The sequence below is a fragment of the Lycorma delicatula genome, chromosome 5, assembly GCF_047948215.1.
Source record: "Lycorma delicatula isolate Av1 chromosome 5, ASM4794821v1, whole genome shotgun sequence".
NCBI lineage: Eukaryota > Metazoa > Arthropoda > Insecta > Hemiptera > Fulgoridae > Lycorma > Lycorma delicatula.
In genome coordinates this window covers 46,070,799-46,092,781 of record NC_134459.1, presented here as the reverse complement: position 1 = coordinate 46,092,781, position 21,983 = coordinate 46,070,799, and the positions used below count along the sequence as shown (strand labels likewise).

General features: G+C 30.4%; 1 protein-coding gene across 1 annotated transcript in view; it reads left to right on the top strand.

The window, feature by feature from the left end:
• Nucleotides 1-4,067: 4,067 nt before the first annotated feature.
• Hex-A (Hexokinase A) overlaps nucleotides 4,068-21,983 on the top strand; it is a 315,316-nt gene continuing 297,400 nt past the window's right edge. The window contains exon 1 of the mRNA XM_075366033.1: nucleotides 4,068-4,223. Within this exon, the coding sequence (XP_075222148.1) occupies nucleotides 4,197-4,223 (27 nt within the window). The 5' untranslated portion in view covers nucleotides 4,068-4,196. The remainder of the gene's footprint in view (nucleotides 4,224-21,983) is intronic.

The following is a 21,983-nucleotide window of genomic DNA, read 5'->3' as shown; positions in this document are numbered from 1 at the left end:
CATTAGATAACACGTTGTGTTTCATGGTTTCGCGAAATGTTGTAAAAATATGAAACTCTCCCCATATGAACAGTATTGTGACAGGTGACAAAACTTGGTTGTATAGCGGGTGGCGTATTGCTATGGACATAGGCTGACGGCTGGCTTACCGCGCTATTCACTATCCTGAAAATATCTAATACTAGTTTAATTGCTGTTTTTGCAATTTATTAGTATAATTATTATTACAAATTATAATTACTATCATAAATAGCTTATTACCGTTACTTTAATCTAATTACCTTCCGTGTATGAGATATCCGTCAGATTTCTTCAAAACCACTTAATGATTCGTCATTACTAGACGTATAAATGTCACTATCTCTAATTATAAAGGATTTTAAAGCAATGTCTATTAAACGCTCTCGCGATCTATATTCATTTTTGATGTCTATCACGTGATCACATTTCAGGACCAGTCTCTTTCTTTCAATATTAAATTCAGTATTTCGATTGCGAATGTATTGTTTTACTTCTGCCCATATCATTCCTGGATGATATGGAGGCAGACGTTATAAATTATGGCCTTCTTTTTCTAACATGTCATCCAAAAGAAAGCGCGAATCTCTGTTTTTGTTTGACTTTATTCTTTCATTTAATTGCGATTTAAGGATGCTTTCACAAAATCCTATTCCTTTTTGTTTAAGCCAAGATATGATTTCATTTTTGGTGCTGTTAGATGTCGGTGCCTTTTCAGTTAAAACGTTGTGGTAAAAGGTATTATCAATTACGAGAACGCTTTTTGGTTCTTAGGAAGATTAGGTATAATTTTTCACTCTTCCATTTCATGTAATTTACTCCTGTTCATTTGGTTGCGGTAAATCTCCTGAACTGTGACTAGCCTGCTACATAGAGAGAACATTAGGAACAAATCCTCTTTCTCCTTCGGCATGGATAACGATCAAACGCTCTCTGTTAGAGATCGGTTGTCGAATTGACTTTTCCTAAGCAGTCTTTCCAGGACTTGCCAGAAACATCATTACTAAGGACGTGTAAACAATTTTACGGCCGAATTCTCTGCAATATTTTATGGCCTGCAAATACTTTATCCTTTTGTCCCGTATATCACTCCTTTCCACCAATATAGAACAATTATCTTGGGTCTTTCGCCACTTAAAACCGAGATCTTTTAAAATAATTCGAATATTCTTTTCACTATCGTTAAACTCAATCCTATGTTTTAGTATTGCGCGCTATAACTCGGCTGTCGGAAGACGATTTTGTGTTATGTAAAAGTTACACACCAATCTCCGAACAACACATTTATCAAAATCGTCCAGTCCAGTTATTGGCCTTGATTTTTTCCGGCGCTTGGGGTGGAGGAGGGGTCGAGCGACTGAGAAAAAGTGTTGTTAGTGGGATCTTTGAGACATTTGTTGACGCCTCTTTTTTTTATAAAGTTATATACTCTCCAAACGATTTTCATACTCTGACTATGAAGCACTTTACCTCAAGTTATGATACAAAATGAACGTCCTCCATAATTATTGGATGATAACAAATACCATAATTTAAATTTAAATAATATACAGGTTTAAAGTAAACACTGGCGACAGAGACAACAAATTTAAAACATTCACTATGCCTATACATTCTTTATATGGTTTAAAAAAAAACAGGACATGAAATTATTGCGCAAGTGTGCTGAATACTCTCCAAAACTAAACTGTTTAAAACGTAATACTCTATTACACTTCAAATTCATGCCATCATCATCCCATGAATATTCAACATTTCGCATATAAAATTTGTCATGGCTAACAGCCCTGTAAATAAACTTAATAATAATTGATTCATACTGTTATCAAATAATACATGAAATTTGTCATGCGTAAGATGATCTCATTTTATTGTTTTGAAATGTATAAAGTAATTAGGATATGTTTAGACTACGTACAGCAGTCGTTTGTAAAATAAAGTATTTTTAATTAGTATGTTTAAATAAATAAAAGATATAAGTTGTAACATATCTGACAATATACTGCATACTATGTAAGTATTCGAAGCTATACGAGATGTATTCGTAAAGGAATGATTATGTAATTGTTCCACCCAATCATCGGGTTGTTCTAGTGGTGAACGCGTCTTCGCAAATCAGCTGATTTCGAAGTCAAGAGTTCCAACGTTCAAATCCTTTTATACGGATTTGAATACTAGATTATAGATACCGGTGTTCTTTGGTGGTTGGGTTTCAATTAATCACACATCTCAGAAATGGTCGAGCTGAGACTGTACAAGACTACACTTCACTTACACTCACTTATATATATATCCTCATTCATCCTCTCAAATAATACCTGACGGTGATTCCCGGAGTCTAAACAGGAAAAAAACTATTTCACCCGTCGTATCAGTCTATCTCTCTCGCACGCATTGTGCACAGCTATACGTCGCCCGCTATACTATTATGATATCCATAATAGTATAGCCAAGACTCTTGGTATCTTTTGATACCAAGGCTCAAAACAAAGTGTAGGTGTTTAAAGATGAGGAGACCCCCACACGTGGCTGTTCAAAAATCGAGACCATTGAAGAAGAGAATTCCTCTTAAACTTAAAAGTACTTTTTACTGTGAGAAAAAGTTTAGGGCGAATTATACAATTAAAGAGAAGTGGTATACTGAAAAATGCTTGCCTAAAGTTGTATAAGCTCCCAGAAGCTGCGTATGGTTTCTTCAACTCGTCCAAAGTTTGCTCCTAGTACTTGACCATTACTGGAATAAAACTGTTAGAGCACTCTTCTTCATATAATCCTGACCTCGCTACATGTAACTTCGCGCTGTTTCCCAAGGTGAAGAAAAGACTGAAAGGGAGGCATTTTACGAGCGATAATGACTTCCTAAGGGCTTGGAACGATGAATATGTCCAGATCTCTGACGAAACCCACCGGGTTGGTCTAGTGGTTAACGCGTCTTCCCAAATCAGCTGATTTGGAAGTCGAGAGTTACAGCGTTCAAGTCCTAGTAAAGCCAGTTATTTTTACACGGATTTGAATACTAGATCGTGGATATCGGTGTTCTTTGGTGGTTGGGTTTCAATTAACCACACATCTCAGGAATGGTCGAACTGAGAATGTACAAGACTACACTTCTTCATTTACACTCATACATATCATCCTCATTCATCCTCTGAAGAATTATCTAAACGGTAGTTACCGGAGGCTAAACAGGAAAAAGAAAGAAAGAAAAGATATTTGACGAAACATGGCAGGATTTCTTTGAAGACGGTTTTGAAGGATGGAGAAATATGTAATATTCGATGAAAATTATATTGAAAAATTATAAAAAATAGTTTTATTGTAAAACTTTACTAGTGCCTTTTTTGTACTTAATATTAAGTTGAAAGAATTCTTTTTACGGAAACAATATTATTCTGTTAATTGATTTTTAATTAAAAATCAACATTTTTTACATACTCGTTTAACACGTGTTAAATAAGTGTTCTTAACAATCAGTTAACACCTTTAAAATTTTTAAAGGTAATAATTACTTCTTTAAGTCTTGAAAATATTATGAAAAATATACCTTTTTCCTGAGTTATTACACCGAATAACGGTCGATTTATTGAAGTTATTTAACCGAATTTTATTTTATTTAAATATTTTTCACGTTCCTTCTTGCATATAATGAGAAAAGTTATGAAAGTTTGATATGCACTTCATTGTGAAATTATTTTTATTTAAAATGTACAACGATTTATTATCCTGTAAAGATATTTTTATTCGCATAGTCGTAGCTATTATTTATAGAAAAAATGCAGTAAACGTATGTAAACAATTTGTTTATCAATAGTGCCAAAGTCATAGTTTTCTTTTAATTTTTTATTAATACTAGTTATATAAATGAATGAACGTCGCGTTGTGACGTAATGTTAGTGTATTGCTAGTAATACGCCTTGTCTCTTTAAACTACTGTGACGCAAATGTCGGCATCCTCACTCTTTATTATCTTTTGGCAAAGTACTACTATATTCCTCAGAAAATAGCCCGGTTTCATCTTGTGTCCGCTAGCCGCGCTTCCAACCCCTGACCCCCTTAATTTTCATACCAGTCAGTCGCACTCTTCTTTTATAATAATCATCTTCATCATTAAACTTTTACCTTCTTTATCGTCGAATATCACTTCTTCGTTTTCTTCTTAAGTCTTCTTCATTTTCATAATGCTTACTGAAAACGTAAATAAAGTGGTAAGTGTTTTAAAATATATTAATAAAATGTAATACGAATTAATTTAAATATCATTACATTTTATAAAATAGTAATACAAATAAATAAATGTATAATTAAATAAAATTATTATCTAGTTTTTCTCTTTAAAAAAATAATTGTTATAACATAATATCTGCGTACTATTTATTTCATTTATCAATAATAGAAAAAAAAAGATTCTTATATCTTAGAAGAAAGTTATCTTTCTGTATTCTTAATAATAATTTTAATCTTATAGATTAGCGTACCAATTTTGAGACTTTTTTAAAATTGTTTTTAAATGTTTGTGTATATAATTTCGATACTTTTACTTTATCGTTATTATTTATTGTATTTTTATTACTTTAAAAATCATCTTCTATTTATAGGTCATGGTTTAAACTTTGGTTAAATGGTTTTAATACTTTAAAAAGAAAATTAAATAAACTTTCTTCTTTCAAATTTCATGGATATTATTTTTCCAAAAGATTTTTCGGAGCAAATTATATTCTCCTTCAATGACTTACTGGCGGCACTCTGATAATTTTAAAGGTTTTTTTTAATTTGGCTTTACGCCAAATCTTCAATCAACTTGATACTCAAGAATTAAAATAATATAAATATTAAGTTGTAAATCAATAATTAATATATTTTGTCAATTAATTAGTTAAAGAGGTACACCTGTTGCACAGTCTATTAATAAGTTCTGCTAAATAAATGATTTATTTAATTCGTAGTGTATTAATATTATTTTTTTTTAATATTTTTTATTTATTTAGAATTTTTCAAGTGTTATATTTAAATATTTTTTATCAGAACATCGGTTTAAACAATAGTTTTCCAAAACAGTCAAAATATACCTTAATAAAAATAATCTTTATCTTCAGTTTTTTAACTGGATTTAATTCATAGTTTTACAAAATCATGGAACATAGAACAGCTTTAATTTAATAAAAGATCAGTTATCATGCTAAACTTTTAAACCACAGGTTTAATTTGAGACTATTTTGATCTAAAAAATGTTTCATACAGGGGAAAGTTTAATTTTAATGTATGCTAAGCCAATAGATATTTCTAATACGTATAATTTTCATGAAATAAATAGTCGCATTAATTGAAAATAAGCATGAACATAATTATAATCGTGAAAATTTTAACCAGTTGTAGAATCGATGCGTGTTTCGATCTTTATTCTTCTCCTTAAAGATTCTGAGTTCATAGATCAACGATTTTCAACTTTCTTGAGGAAACAGTTAAAACTGAACCGATCATTTTCGACTGCATCAGTTCTTTTAACACTTATATTTATTAAATAGTCTATTGAATTAAACTTGAGGTTATTATGCTTATTTGTAGCCACCGGATAAAAGTAACAGTTCCTAACTTGGTGCTAAGATAACATCTATCATGAGACCATAGCAAGGACTTATAGCTTTAAAGGTCATGGATCTATATCCACAGAATCAACAACGGGGAAGAAGAAGGGATCAAGGTCAAGGAAATAATTATTTAGCAAGAAAGGAAAATGTACCCTCAATACCAAGAGGGTAGCTCAAGGCTTCTTCTATTTTCGTTAAATCGTTGATGGACAACGATTTTTTTTAAAGGATATATTTTTGCTGGTTGATGGAAAATCGTTGCAGTTCTGAGATACTCCCATCTTGGATAAAATGGTCCTAGAGGGAACTTTGAGCAACCCTATGGATAATATATTTGTCTCGTATTGTGGTACATTCAAGAGAATAATAATAATAACGACTATTATTTAGATGTAGATGATTATTATTAAGGTTGTAATAATAAATTATTAAAAAAATATATGCGGAAATGTATAATAGACAATTACTAGTTCGCGTTATATAATGGTTGATGAGTTTGAACCGTAATGATTCGCTACAAAATTAGGTAAATAGTTGAGCAGTGGCGGCTCGCGTTTAGGCACTGTGGAACTGGAGCACTCCCTATTTCCACTTGATATTATCGATAACATTTAATATAATGAATCCCTTTTTCTTTAATTCTTTCTTTATACTTGTACAATATATAATCCTTAAAAGCTTAATGTCATTAGCCATCCCAGATTGTGAAAAAGATGAAAATCTTTGTATGGAACTGTGCGCTTCATAGTACCACCGATGTGGTGTTTGGTTATTGTGGGCATGCGCACATAGGAAGCTGTATGCGATTTGCGAGGGAGAGACAGCACTGTTGTTCCCGCAGTGCCGACCCTCGCGTGCTGGTGGAAGGTAGTTTTTTTTTACTTCGCGTGTGTATGGAACGTTCTTTGTTCGTTCCCTTTTCTAGTTTAGTCGGTGGTAGGAATATGAAAGTGGTTTAGTTGTTTTTTCAGTAGTGATCAGAAGATGGCGGAAAGCCAAGGCTCTTTGATTGCCAAATCTGCCCAAAAACACGCTGGAAGGGCAAAATAGAAGGTAATTAGTAAAAACTAATTATGTATTTGTTTCTGTATTCATAGAAATTTAAATTAAACACCACTGGACTATACTGTTTTTAAGAGGAATTTTTATTAGTTATTATCTAATAATATTAAAAAAATATTATCTGAATTGACATTTTATTAATTATTTGGTTAATCCAAATACGATTTTTAAGCACAATGTGCTTAAAAACCGTGTACCATATTCTTGAATGTGATAAAGTGTAGAATTAGATTATTATCCTGCTATTCTATTTTATTCATTTTTTTCGGTTATTTTATTTTACAGAACTTTAACCATAGCCTTGAGAAGGCCTTTTTTAGAGCAGCACCCTCACTAATTTTAACTGAGGGTGATTTAATTTTATTTTTCTAAAATCTTTGTACAATTCAAGTTATCCATTAAAAAAAAAATGGGTAAAAAAATATGCTTTTTAATTATTAAAAAAATGGGTTTTTATTATATTTTAATTTAACTTTATCTTACGTCCACTAGAAATCCGTGAAAGAATCTTTTAAAATATGCCTTAAACTCTTTTCTTTTCTTTTGTAATATATAACGCAGTTTGGACTTTTTTCACAAAGGGTTTTCGGTCATGGACTATATTTCTAGTAATATCTACTTTGTTTATATATATATATATATATTTTAATAGCAAAAACTGCTACGTTAATTTTGATAATCTGAATAAGAAAATGTGGTTAATAATTATTTTAACGAGAACAAAATTATTTGAAAAAAATATATATTCTTTAAAATAACTATATTATATAATAATTATTACGAAGAGAAACGTAAATGCTATAATATAACTAATAAAATGTATATCTATTATTTTAATATATTATAAGAAAAACGCTGATTAAAAATTTCCTGTTCGTGACGCAAATTATTTAATTATTTTTATTTTTTAGCCAATGTCATTTCATCTGCAATATAACAATGGTTAATTGTTTACCATTATTACTATTAATCACATTATTAACATTATAACTGTTTCTTACTTATATTATCGAAAGCAATACCATTTTTTTTCATGACTGAAACGGTTATTACTTGAAAAATAAACGATAACTGATAAACCAATTATATAAGATTGTCCAAATTGGGCGAATATCATGAGAATTAATTAATAATTATTTTTTTAAATTCATATTCATATATTTGAACATTTTTTTGCAAGTTTTCCACTAACGAAAAAAGTTTTTTTTGTCTTCAATCATTTGATTGGTTTGATGCAGCTCTGCAAGATTCCCCTATCTAGTGCGAATCGTTTCATTTCGGTATACCCATGCATCCTACATCCCTAAAAATCTGTTTTACATACTCCAAACGTTTTTGGAGTATGTACAATTTTTTCCTGCACAATTTTTTCTATTTACTGTTCCTCCAATATCAAACCAACTGTTCCAGAATGCCTTGATATGTGGTCTATTAGTCTGTCTCTTCTTTAAACTATGTTTTCCCAAATGCTTCTTTCTTCATCAATTTGCCGCAACATCTCTCTTCATTTGTCACTTTATCCACCCATCTGAATTTTTAACATTCTCCTATAGCACCACATTTCAAAAGCTACTATTCTTTTCTTTCAGATACTCCGATCATCCAAGTTTCACTTCCGTATAAAACTACGCTCCAAACGTATACTTTCAAAAATGTTTTCTTGATATTTAAATTAATCTTTGATGTAAGCAAATTATATTTCTGACTGAAAGTTCGTTTCGCTTGTGCTTTTCGGCATTTTATATCGCTCCTGCTTAGTTCATCTTTAGTAATTCTACTTCCCAAACAACAGAATTCTTCTACCTCCATAATCTTTTCTCTCCCTGTTTTTATGTTCAGTTGTCCATCTACACTATCTCTACTACATTTCATTACTTTTGTTACATTCTTGTTTATTTCCATGCGGTAGTTCTTGCATAGGACTTCGTCCGTTCCATTCATTGTTTCTTCTAAATCGTTTTTACTCTCAGCTAGAATTACTATATCACCAGCAAATTGTAGCATCTTTATCTTTTCACTTTGCACTATTACTCCGGATCTAAATTGTTCTTTATCATTAATTTATAGTTCTATGTAAAGATTAAAAAGTAACGGGGGTAGGGAATTTCCTTTTTGGACCCCCTTTTTTATTACAGCTTCTTTCTTATGTTCTTTTATTGTTATTGTTGCAGTTTGGTCCATGCAAATGTTAGCAATTGTTCTTCTATCTCTGTACTTGAACCCTAAATTTTTTTAAATGCTGAACATTTTATTCCAGTCTACGTTATCGAATGTCTTTTCTAGGTCTATAAATGCTATGTATGTCAGTTTTTTTTCTTTAATCTTTCTTCTACTATTAATATGAGCACTAAAATTCCTTCCCTTGTCCCTATACTTTTCCGGGAACCAGATTGGTCTTCTCCTAATACTTCTTTCATTCTCCTCCCAATTCTTGTGTTCAGAATTCTAGTTAAGATTTTTGATGCGTGATTAGTTAACCTAATTGTTATCCATTCTTCACATTTATCTGCTCCTGCTTTCTTCAGTATTATGACAATAACATTATTTTTTAAGTCTGACAGAACTGTTCCTTTTTCGAAAATATTACACTCCAGTTTGTATAATCTATCTATCGCCTCCTCACCTGCACTGCGCAGTAATTTTGCAGGTATCCCGTCTATCCCAGAAGCCTCTCTGCCATTCAAATCTTTTAATGCAGTGTTAAATTCAGATCTAAGTGTTGGATCTCCCTTTTCAGCCTCTTCCACTTCCTCTTCTTCCTCTATAACACCAGTTTCTAATTCATTTCCTCCGTGTAACTCTTCAATATATTCCACCCACCTTTCCTTTCTTATTATAAATCGGTGTACCATCTTTATTTAACGCATTATTAGATTTTAGTCTATGTACCACAAAATGCTCCTTAATTTTCCTGTCTGTTCTGTCTGTTTTACCAATGATGATTTCTCTTTCCACTTCTGAACACTTTTCTTTAATTCACTCTGCTTTTGCTAATTTTCAGTTCCTGTTTATAGTATTTCTTAATTTTCAATAGTTTCTTTTACCTTCTTCATCACTAGCATTCTTATACTTTCTACTTTCATCCATCAGCTGCAGTATATCCTCTGATATACAAGGTTTTCTACCAGTTCTCTTTGTTCCACCTAAGTTCGTTTCCATTGATTTAAGAATTTCCTTTTTAATATTCCTCCATTCTTCTTCTATATTTTCTACCTTATCGTTTTTACTCAAACCTCTTGCGATGTCCTCCTCAAAACTCTTTTTTACCTCCTCTTCCTCAAGCTTTTCTAAATTCCACCGGTTCATCTGACACCTTTTCTTCAGGCTTTTAAACCCCAATCTACCTTTCATTATCACTAAATTATTGTCACCATCAATGTCTGCTCGAGGATATGCTTTGCAGTTGATTTCTAAATCTTTGTTTAGCCATAATATAATCTAGCATACCTTACAGTATCTATAATCTATGATACCTTGCAGTATCACCAGGCGTTTTCCACGTTATGTTCTTCTATTATGATTTTTAGACTGGGTATTGGCAATTACTAAATTATACATCCTGCAAAACTCAAAAAATCGATCCCTTCTTTCATTCCGTTTGCCCAGTCCGTATTCACCTACAATATTTCCTTCCTTGCCTTTTCCGATGCTTGTATTCCAATCCCCAACTATTATTAAATTTCCATCCCCTTTTGTGTGTTTAATTGCTTCATCAATTTCTTCGTATACACACTGTACCTCATCATCATCATCTTGGGCACTTGTAGACGTATAGAAGTTACTATCGTTGTTGGCTTAGATTTTGATTTTATCCTGATTACAATGATTCTACCGCTAATCTTTTTGAAATACTCTACTTTCTTCTTGTTTATTAAGAAACCTACTCCTGCCCTTTATTTGACGCTGAGTTAATTATTCTAAAATCACTTGACCAAAAGTCTTTTCCTCTTCCCACTAAACCTCGTCATCAATTCCTACAACATCTACATTTAATCTTCCCATTTCCCTTTTTAAATTTTCTAACCTACCAACCTTTTTTAGACTTCTAACACTCCACGCTCCGATCGTAGAATGTTATTTTATAATTTTCTGGTGATTCCTTCCTTAGTAGTCCCCACTCGGAGATCCAAATGGGGGATTAGTTTACCTCCGGAATACTTTACCAAGGAAGGCGCCTCCATCTTTGTTGCATGAAAATGCGGAGAGGTTCATTTTCTTGGAAAAAAAAACAGTCGTAGTTTTTCCTTGCTTTTAGCTGCGCAATACTCAGAAGACTGATTGATGTTGATATTATGGCCGTTTAAGTCCTCCTGACCTACGCCCTGACAACTACTGAAAGAGGTGCTGCCCTCTTTCAGGAATCATTCCTTATTCTGGCTCTCAACATATACCTCTCCGATATGGTCGCACCTTCGGTCCAGCTACTTTGTATCACTGAGCACTCAAGCCCCCTCACCATCGGCAAGGTCTCATAATTCATAGAGGGAGCGAAAAAAAAGGAGGATTTTTCACCATTTTTGCTTGATTTTTACCGTGTTTATGAAGAGAGTTTTTTCCAATGCATACTTCGTCTATGTGAACTTCCCAAATATTGATATTTTGAAAACTTATGTCCTTCTGAATGAGTTTAACTATAATAATAGCACTCATATCTCTAGAACATTAAAAGAGGGTTTGCTAGTATTGATAATACTAATACACATAATTGTATTGATAATTACATTACACCATCAGTAATACCTGTTTTTTCTGTCAATGATTTATATGTTGTTTTTTAAATCTATTTTTAATAAATAATAGTCCATTATGCAACAATGATATCCATCAATGCATGAGTGCCAAGTAAGATACGTCACGAGCCTTAGCGAGCATCGTAAACTTCGCAAAAGTGCATTAATTGCCATTGTAGAGAGTTTCATACCATATTTTTTCTACGGCTGAGAAAATATTGGATTATTGATTTAAATTAATGATAGAATATATTGTTTACGGATTGTGTTTTTTAATTTAAAAAAAAATACATTAGTAATACATTATTGTGGCAATAGGTTATTAATCATAAGATTTGCTTTTCTTTAATATCGATTGATGTTAATATAAAGACATTTCTTTCTCAGAATCCAACATAATTAATAAAATTATAAACATATAAAATATAATATAATATAGAAATATTAATATAATATTATATTATGTTATAGATATAGTATTATAGAATATAAAATATAAATTTAATTACCTATTGGTGTACTTTCAAATTAACCTCTCATTGCTAACTACTAAATCGGTTTAAAATCAAAGTAAAAAAACAGATGATACATTAAAAAATACTCACTTCTGATCGGTCGATAATTGAAAAGAGTAGGCTTTTGATTGGTTGAACACCTACATTGTAATGAAAATTTGTTTCATAATGACTTTGATATGATACAGGTTCCAACGTGTAATTCAAAACGCCGCGTAATTCAAACGTTTTAAAACAGCCGTAGAAAAATAACTTTTTTATTTTTATCGGTACATGATATAATATTACATAGATCACATCGGGAATAATAATGGGCTATAAAAATGGCAGTGGAAGAGTAATAAGGCCCTTTACGGTAAACCTAAGTGTTATGTTAACTTACACGAACATTTTTCTGTTGTCTGGTACGGTTAGATGAAATTTTTTTAGCAAAGATTGGCTGCTTGCGGATTGATATTTCATAATCATAAATCGCAAATAAAAATTTTGTATTAAATTTTTTTATACTTGTATATTAATATTACATTTGCTTGAACAACGTCCACCTTGGTTTATTACCTCGGTTAGGATTAATTATTCTAAACATTTAATTATTAGCCGATTCAGTAAAATAAATAACTTATTTAGTTTATATTTCATATTAATTTATTATAATCTTGAAATTTATAATTTATATATATATAAAACATTGTTGTATTTAATTAGTTATACATCGACTAATGTATATAATGTAATAGATCATGTTGACTCTTTGATGACTTGTACTAGACTGAACAATAGAGAATTAGATGCATTGTTACAATATTGATATAAATATCAGCTGTTAACGTAGCCAACTGAATATAGACAAATTCAATTAATTTATAATGAGTAAGAAGAACTAGACAGTTACAGTTTTATTTTGTTTTTACAAAAGAAAAGCAGGAAAGGAGGTAGGAATCGTAATAATATTATATATCAATGTTGTAATGGGGCTAGTGTAGCGGGTTTCCTCCAAAAATAAGAAAGAGAGAGAAAATAAAGAAAGAATAACCTAGAAGAAACAAAAAGGGATTCTTTATTTAGAATAACGGGTCCGTTTAACAATTTGTTCTTTGTAATAGTGTGGCAGCTCCAAAATCTCCTGTAGGATCAAAAGGATTACCTGAAAAAAGAACTTCTAAAAAAGCGTAGAAGGCGTGGACACAAAAATTTATTACTCTTGAACAATCAAAAGGATGGGTCGGGTACTGGTTCTACAGGTCAGCAGGTATAAATACTCCCGGGAACCAGCGTTCAGGGTGAGTAGTTTTGTGAGTCCAAGTTCGGTACAGCGTGCGATAACAGTAATTGTTGGTAACAACGACTGAAGTAACAACATCATGAGTATACCCATTTCGGACGGTGGTTGAAACAATATGCTGTTTGGTAAGTTATTCGTGAATAGGAGTGAAAGTGATAGTATTCATTCATAAAGTGTAGGGTAGGTGTTTTGTAAACAGTAAAAGTAATAATACTTGCAAAAAGATTTTTCTATTGGTATCTTATTGTTAATGTAATATTAGTTTCTATCATACATTATAAAGTTTTTAGTAAGTCGGACTGTATTTTTACATGATTGTCCCCCCAAAAGGGGTGTAATATATTTAGGGTTTGTGTATATGTTTGTTTACCGTAGCCGCTCAACGGCTGAACCGATTTAGATGTATGATTCCGCGTTGGAATCCTTATGTTACCGGGATATTGGTTTGCTTGGCATTTCTCCCGCCACCATCCCATTCAGTCGCTCTAAAGCATAAGACCGAATGTCTGTGCCACAAATGGCTACGGAGCCTCAAAATAGTTAAGCGATCACTGTCCTAAATAGCTCCTAGAGCTACCTAATAGCGTGAGCCGACTTAGCGCGGTGCCATACACCACCGGCTTACGTGTCCCAACCGCTTACTTGTCATACATTTACTAAAAAAGGTAGGCGCACCCCATGAACTACTAAAAATATATACGACATCCGTAAATTGAAATTTACTTCATCTAGACAGCAATTCGCTGCCACGCCTAGGTCGCTGAATGCCAGCAAGTACCTGTCTACCATATTAAAGCGCTTGGAGCCTTAATTGGCTGGTGGTCAGCCATATTTCTCTAGGTTAGCTTCCCACAGCAGTGCGGTAGGAGTGTTTCCCTTAAGTTAACTACTGATCTCGCTTGAACAAAGCAACCGCATCAAGGAACTCCCACACGGTCCGACAATGCGGCTTTCGCTACATTGACTCGCCGTTTGTGAGCGGCCAATTTTCCCCTTGACCTCTAAGTTCCAGGGTGGCCCGGTCTCCCCCCCCCCCCCCAACCAAGAGCAGGGCCGTTAAACTGGGAGTGTCACCTCAACGTATATATATATATATATATATATATATATATATATATATATATATATATATATAATGTTAAATAACCTAAAAAAATTGAAAAAAAAATTATAATATATATAAATACTGTATACAAAATTGTCACCCACACGCTCTTTAATTATCCTGTATTAGTAATTATTCTATATTAAGGAGCAATGTTTTTTCGGCAGTCGTGTTTTTTAATTTTTAATATATCTCGTTTGGTATTTATACTTTAATTGTCATTAAATCAATTTTGTTTTTATTTGAATTATTGTTTTGTTTTTACATATATACGAGTAGTAAATATTTATTAGTATTAATTATTTATTTTATTTTTAGAATAATAGATTGCAATAATAGGAAATTCTAACGTTTGTTTGTCTTTCAATATCCTTGTCGAACCGCGAACACGCGATAGTATATTAATATTTAAAAAAAAAATTTACTTTGCTCATAAATTTTGAATGTAAAAAAAATTAATTAGTTAAATTTTAATTATTTTAATAGATAATTTAATACGTAAATACCATTAGCAGTTTACATGAAATTGATATCGATTCATTTTCAATGTTGGAAACTTGTTTTAATTGCTCCGTACAGATTTTTTTTTTTTTAATGATATTTAATATCGTTTGATTATTCAATAATAATTTTAATGAACGTTATCGAAGAAGGTAAAGATAACCAAATGAGGAAAAATGTGTAATATTTAGTTACTCTGTACGAGATCTATTTAAAGCGAGTCATTTACATTCTGATCAGAGACGCAAATCAATCATTTTAGATTATGCTGAATCATGATTTACAATTTTTGCACACTAATGCTAGAATACACCGATTAAATTTTATGATTTGTCGTATCGTATCTCATTCTACTACTCTATATTAGTATTTTGCAATCATTGTTATAATTATTAATTATTAACAGAAATAAGTATTTCTGTTATAAATATTTATTTATTATGGATAATTTTTTGAACAAGTTATATTCATTTATAGACTAAATTATGGAAAATTTTGTCCTTGATTTCAGTATTATTTTTATTCCTTAATTTAATTGTTTTACAAAAGTATTTTTATAACGTCAGGAATTTAATTTTATTGTATATTTGTACTTTGTACCATCTTATAATTTCATAATTTTCATATACGTCTTATTAGATAGATTTATAATATTTATTTTTATTGGTATTATTCCCAAGATAGTTTATCTTTTATCTTTTTTATGATAATCAGCTTTAATTATTGTTAAATTTGCATCATTGCTTTATACAATATACAAGTAATAGAAATTTATGGTATCTCCTACAATGAAAATTTATTCATAAAATTTTACGTGTTTATAAAACTTTTTTTCTTATTACTGATGAGGATTTCATCCTTCTTTTTAGTTGATAATTGTTTTCTATTTCGATTACAATTCTTCAGAAAATTGCATTTTTGAGAAAAGTAAAATTTAACATCTGTAATATCTACTGTAACATTCATACGAAACTGATAGTCCGGGAGGTAGCGGCAAAAAAGCATCAGTGATTAGCTTAATCTAGGAACAAAGTAATTTTTCTTATTTTAATAAAGTTTTTAATGAAATGCAAAGTTAGACTGGCACGTCCCGCTGGAATGGGCGTAGCAGAGGCTTTGTTCTTGTAAAAACTCATCATATCGAAAGTCTGTGTTTATTATGGAACTTTTACGTACTTACTTTTTTTTAATATAAAAAAAATGTTTCATTACAGTCTGGTATGCGATTTTCACTGGAAAATGAGTCTGGCGATTACCCGAAGTTTTAAAAAGTCGATTTTTAGAATAACTTGCTTAGAACTGTGACTCGTCAAAATGGTAATAAAGATATGTAAATTTATAAAACCGTAAGTCCTGCTACTAATACTGGCTGAGAAATTCGTCTGGCAGCCTTTTAATATCATCCGCTCGAGTGTACCGGCCGAAAGCCCGCTGCTCAAGAGCGGTCGTTGCTCGCCGTTATAGCAGTTTACACATAAGTTTGGTCTCGTCCATTTCTAAATCTTTGGTGTAGACCATCCAGGATTTGTTCTATTACATCTGTCTTTTCCATCGGTTTATTATTTAAAGATCAATTTGATAAAGAACCATAAATTAAATAATTTAATTATTCATCGCGGATTAAAAAATTTTTTTTTCTTTTTTTTTAACCTCCGGGTCCACCGTTAGGCATGCTTCAGAGGACGAGATAAATGATTTGTAGCGTGTGTGAAAATTCCATGCCTGACCGGGATTCGAACCCGGGACTTCCAGAGAAAGGCCGAGATGCTACCCCTCGCGCCACGGAGTCGGCCAAACTCATTATATTAATTGGAAATAACATCACTAATCTGAATTTAAATGTAATTTACTACTTAAATTTACGTTAAAGTTTTGCCCGGCTACGCCGGTCAAATCATTTCTTTATTTTAGATCCGGTGGTCTATAATTTAAGAAAAAAATTGTAGGAATTTTTTGATAGTTCTATATAACTTAATGATTCTATATAATTTTATATCTAAATGACCGGCCTACTTCACATTTTACATAAAGATCTTTAATTACATGCTTACAAAATGCAGCTGGCGCAACGACACCAACCGTTAAATGATGCTCAATCCCGTTTGTTTATTGATCGCTTATTGGAAATGCAAGGTAATCCCGATGTTTTTTACTCCTTATATGAAGTAAAGGAAGTATTGTGATCGCGAAAAATTTCTAGAATTTTTATTTTTTTGGACTTTTTTTTAATGATATATTTGAATCTGAAGAGGAGAAGCACATTGGTTCAAATCAGAACTCATGTCATTTTTTATTATTATTTTTTTTTAATATAAATATATTGATTTATTAATAATCATTAATCTCTCACTGTAAAAAAAGTTTTATGTTAAATAATAATTCAGTAACAACAAAAAAAAAGTATGTAAAAACATCAGAAGTTATTAATGAAATAAAATTTTATGTACTTTTCTTTTTAAAAAAATGTATATATGTAATTTAATAGGCGCACAAGGAAGTCATGTGGTGTCCACATCAGATATTTATTAATTAAAAATTCTATTAATTAATGGAACATTTTTATATTAGTATTTATAAAAGAAAAAACTACCAAATAATTTTCAAAGAAAAGTCTTAATACCTTAAATTATGGAGTAAATATTTTTATTTCATATTTACCGTAATTTTATAAATACTTACAGTTCATAAAAAAAAAAAATGTAATTATAATTAATGTGATCATGTTTTATTAACGTTGCCATTTTGTTATATTTAATTAATTTGTTGTTAAATTAAATTCACTTGATTCATTTATTTTAAAATTGTTTTTTAATCAACTGCTGTTGTAAGATTTCATCTAAAAGGTCAGTGTCAGTTTATCTGGCGCAACGCCTCACAATTTAGCCTTGATTAAATGAACTGGATGTTTACTACACTATTTAAATGCCGGATGAAAACTTTTAAAAGTATATTTGTTAGCAATCGAACGGGATTTTGAAATTACATCTTTTTTTAATGTTTTTATTAAATAAATGATTCGTATATTACTTCTATTTCCTTTTAAATATCTATTGTGTTCCGAAAGCAATGGAAGGAAAAAAGTGAAAAATTTGAGTTGATGTTATATTTTTTATGATTTAACTAGATCAAAATATTTAAATTAAAAAAGAACAAGTATACTAGTAATGAGCAATATTTTTCTCGTGTTCTCTAGCTCGAAATTATTGTGGCCTTTATTTTAGTTGTAACGTGCTCCTTCACCCGGGAAACTTCGGTACGTCAGGTCGTACTGAAATTTTTAGGATGTTAATTAATGGGCATAATTTGTGATTTCTTATGGTGTTTTCCTAAAAAATCGAATAATATAGGTCCCAGAACTGTATCTGCAGTAGTTTTTGAGAAATCTGGGATGAAAACCAATTGGGGTAAAACCCCTGGTTTTTTATGTTAGACGTACAATAACTTTGTTAAATGGGTAATAAACAAGTAAAACATTTAAATAGAATTTGTAAATTTAATTCTAAATAAAATTATGTAAGATAAGTTGAATAAAACGAAGGAAAGTTATAAAAATTGAAATTTTATTTAGAAACTAGACCAAAATGTATACGTACCGGTTTATAATATATGTTCAAAAATTAACCCGCCATTTTCAACACATTTCTTGGCATAATTCTGTACTGCTTTTGTTGTTCTTTTTAGTTCTTCAGGGCTCTCTAAGCTGCTTATCCATAATGAGGACAATTAATTCCTTACGAGAATGAATTTTTTGTTTCTCTTACAATATTTTTCATCCGTCCCAGACGCAAAAATTTAAAGGTGTTAAATCAGGCGATCTTGATGGCCAGAAATGTGGACCGCCACGAAATCCAAACATCCAAACAAAATATACATTTAATATTGTAGATTTTTATTCCACCATTTCCAGAACTCCAAGCGAAGCGGACCGGACCGTCTCCTGGCTGTTTATGATTAGGATAAAACTTGTTTTGTTTAAGTGTCCTCCAACCATCGAATGCGATCCGCTTAGAAAAACGTCGTGTACTAATGCCTGAACTATGCGCTGATTTGCATCGATAATAATTTCATCAATAACAGCGTCGTGTTGGAAGATCATTCGTAGCTGGTACGAATACTAGGTAGTGAAGCTGTTTCCCGAAGATTGCGAAAAGTCACGATATTTATTTTGAGATCTGGAATCCTCTGATTCGGAAAACGTATTTCATCTTATACTGCAGCAGCTATAGCATTACCATTACATAAACGAAAATGAATACCGTATCAGAGTATTCCTCTGTTGTAAATAAGTACGGCATTACTTCAATTGCTAACCGATCACGTTCAAACTAAAATTCACAAAAAATCTTCGCTGACGACAGCACAGTTCACAGTACCCGGTATTCTTAATATATATCACAGAATGATTTAAACATTAATGCAGCATTTCGCGTTGTTGATCAGCTGTTGTTATTTTATTCCCTAGTAATAATTTTTCAATTAATTTATTATATTTCTATCATTAATAAAAAACTTATTAAGTAATTTTTATTTTACAATTGTTATGTAATCTCCAGTTTTTAAAAAATCTTTTAACACTATATTTAGTTTTTGCTAATTTTTCAAGAAAGGATTTGGTTTTGTTTACATTAAATAAGTACTTTTCTTACAAATGTAGTAATGTACTCTTTCTAAATTAACTTTTCTGTGTTTAATTTAACTTATCTTACAACATTTTGTTCAGAATTAAATTCTCTAAAAGTTTTATATTTTTATTACCTATTTATCAAATTAATTGTACGTCAAACATAAAGATCAGGATTTTTTACCCTAATTTATTGTTTTCACCCAAGACTTCTCAAAAGCTACCGCAGATACGGTTTTGGCACCTATTTTATTCGATTTTTCAGATGAAAAACTATAAGAAACCACTAATAATTCCGCTCCTTAATTAACGTCCCAAAAATTTCAGTAAGACCTCATTTCATCGGGGTAGCTGAAATCCGAGCGAAATCTTTCATTAATCGTAACTTGCAAACGAAGAATTTTAGGACATATGTTTACTGAACTTTTTCCATTATTTTCACGAGTAGAATAGGTTATGAAAGTTCCTGGAGAATTTGTAATACACTCTGTGTATGAATTTAAGTATAATATAATGTATTTAAGTATATAATTAAACAAACCCTCTTTTAAGACGTGTGAAAATGTACAATATTTCATTGAAAACCTAGGCTTTTTTAAAGTTTATTTAACAAGATTCTTTTGTTTTTATTTTTCTCTTTTAATAAAGTTTTACCGTTTTTGTTCATATGTATGTATTATATTTTATGAGATATAACTCAGGTTTTCACAAAAAAAAAAAAAAAAAACAGAATTTTTTAAAATACCTACTTTGTTCTACAGTTTTTATTGTATTTAATATATATACATTAATGCTTTATTTCATGGTTACATAAATTTACAGTATATATCTCCGATGAAATGTTACAAATTGTAAAAAACAATTACATAGAAAATTATTACTGATAAAATGGAATAAATTTTAATTACTTAAATTTTTCCTAATTAATTGCGTTTTTAGTAACAAAAGTTTTACAATTATTTATGTAATTATATTGTATTTAAATGCAAAAAGATAAATAAAATATAATGATTTATTATTTAAATACAGAATTGTATTTTTAATTTTTACAGTAATTATTATTAATTATTTTAATATTAATAAATAACTGTATATGACAGTTGATATTTTACACAAATTGTGGTTATTTTACGTATTTATGATTTTTTTCTTTACTAAAAAAAATGTAAAATAAATTATAAATTGTACATTTACACAATTATAAACCGTATACCTGACTTAAATAAATCTTGTTTTTAATATACCTGTTTTTAAAAATAAAGTAATTTTGCTTTATTATTATTTAAAATGTTTTAATGTGCAAGTTGACGCCTTCAGAAATGAAAAAAAAAAAATTCTACCTTTCTGGTGTAATTTTAACTGACGTTAATATTTCTTTTTCATGTTTACTTGCACATATTCTAAAATCATTTATTTATTTTTTGTAAAAATGTATAAGTTATATATTGCATAATACCTTTAGGTTTTTTTTTACATTCCAATGAAAGAATTAGAGCGTATCATACGACAATGAGAAATTGCTTTTTTTATTGGATTCAAGAAGTAGATTTTTGTAACATTTTCCTCTACATAAATTTAAATGTTTCAAAATTCCCTTACATCGTTAATTCACCATTTTTACTTCCTTGTACTACAAGGAAATACTTTAATCGTACAAATTTTGGGTTTTCAGATTTCAACGGAAATATTCATTTTTCACCATCCTTAAATCCATTTAGACTAGTTTCGGCGTGACGTCTGTACATACGTTCTTACGTTTTATCTCGCATGACTCAAACACGATTAGCCGTAGGATGTTGAAATTTTGTATTTAGGACTGTTGTAACATCTAGTTGCCCACCACCCCTTTTAATAGCAATCGACAAAACCAAAAGTGTCCAAAAAAAGTCCAAAATCCAATTTTTTTTGGATTTTGGACTTTTCTTAACTGCAGTAATAAACCCTCATTGAGAGCTTTTAACGATATATTTAAGTGGTATTTATTTTCATCGGTTCCAGAGCCAAATGAAATTTTAATTAATGAAATATTTGGATCTTACAAGGGGAAGGCATATCTGTTCGAATTCAACTCCATTTCCTTTTTTTTAATTTTTTCTTTTGTTTTAAATAAATTGATTTATTAACAACAATAACAAATAAATAAAACGAAAAAATATCAGAAGTTGTTAATGAAATAAAATTTATGTACTTTTCATTGTAAAAAAAAAATATGTGTAATTGTAATTTAAGAGACGTGCAAGGAAGTGATGTGGTGTCCATATCAAATTTCTTATGACTATGATTCTTGGAATCTGACTCCGAAATTTAATTTCTTATTTCTCAGTCGAAATTGTTTAATTGTAGAAAAGTTGTAAAAGTTTAAATGATTTCATCTTTACCAATTTATTTAGTAATTTATAATTTGAATAGAAAATTATTTAATTTTTGTTTTTTTTTTATTTTATATATATTATGTTAGATGAATTTACCTAGTATTCTTGTCTCCTTAAAATTATTTACGAAAGTATATTCCCAATGGTTAAATATATATATTTTTAAAAAACCTCCCACAAAATGAGATAAAA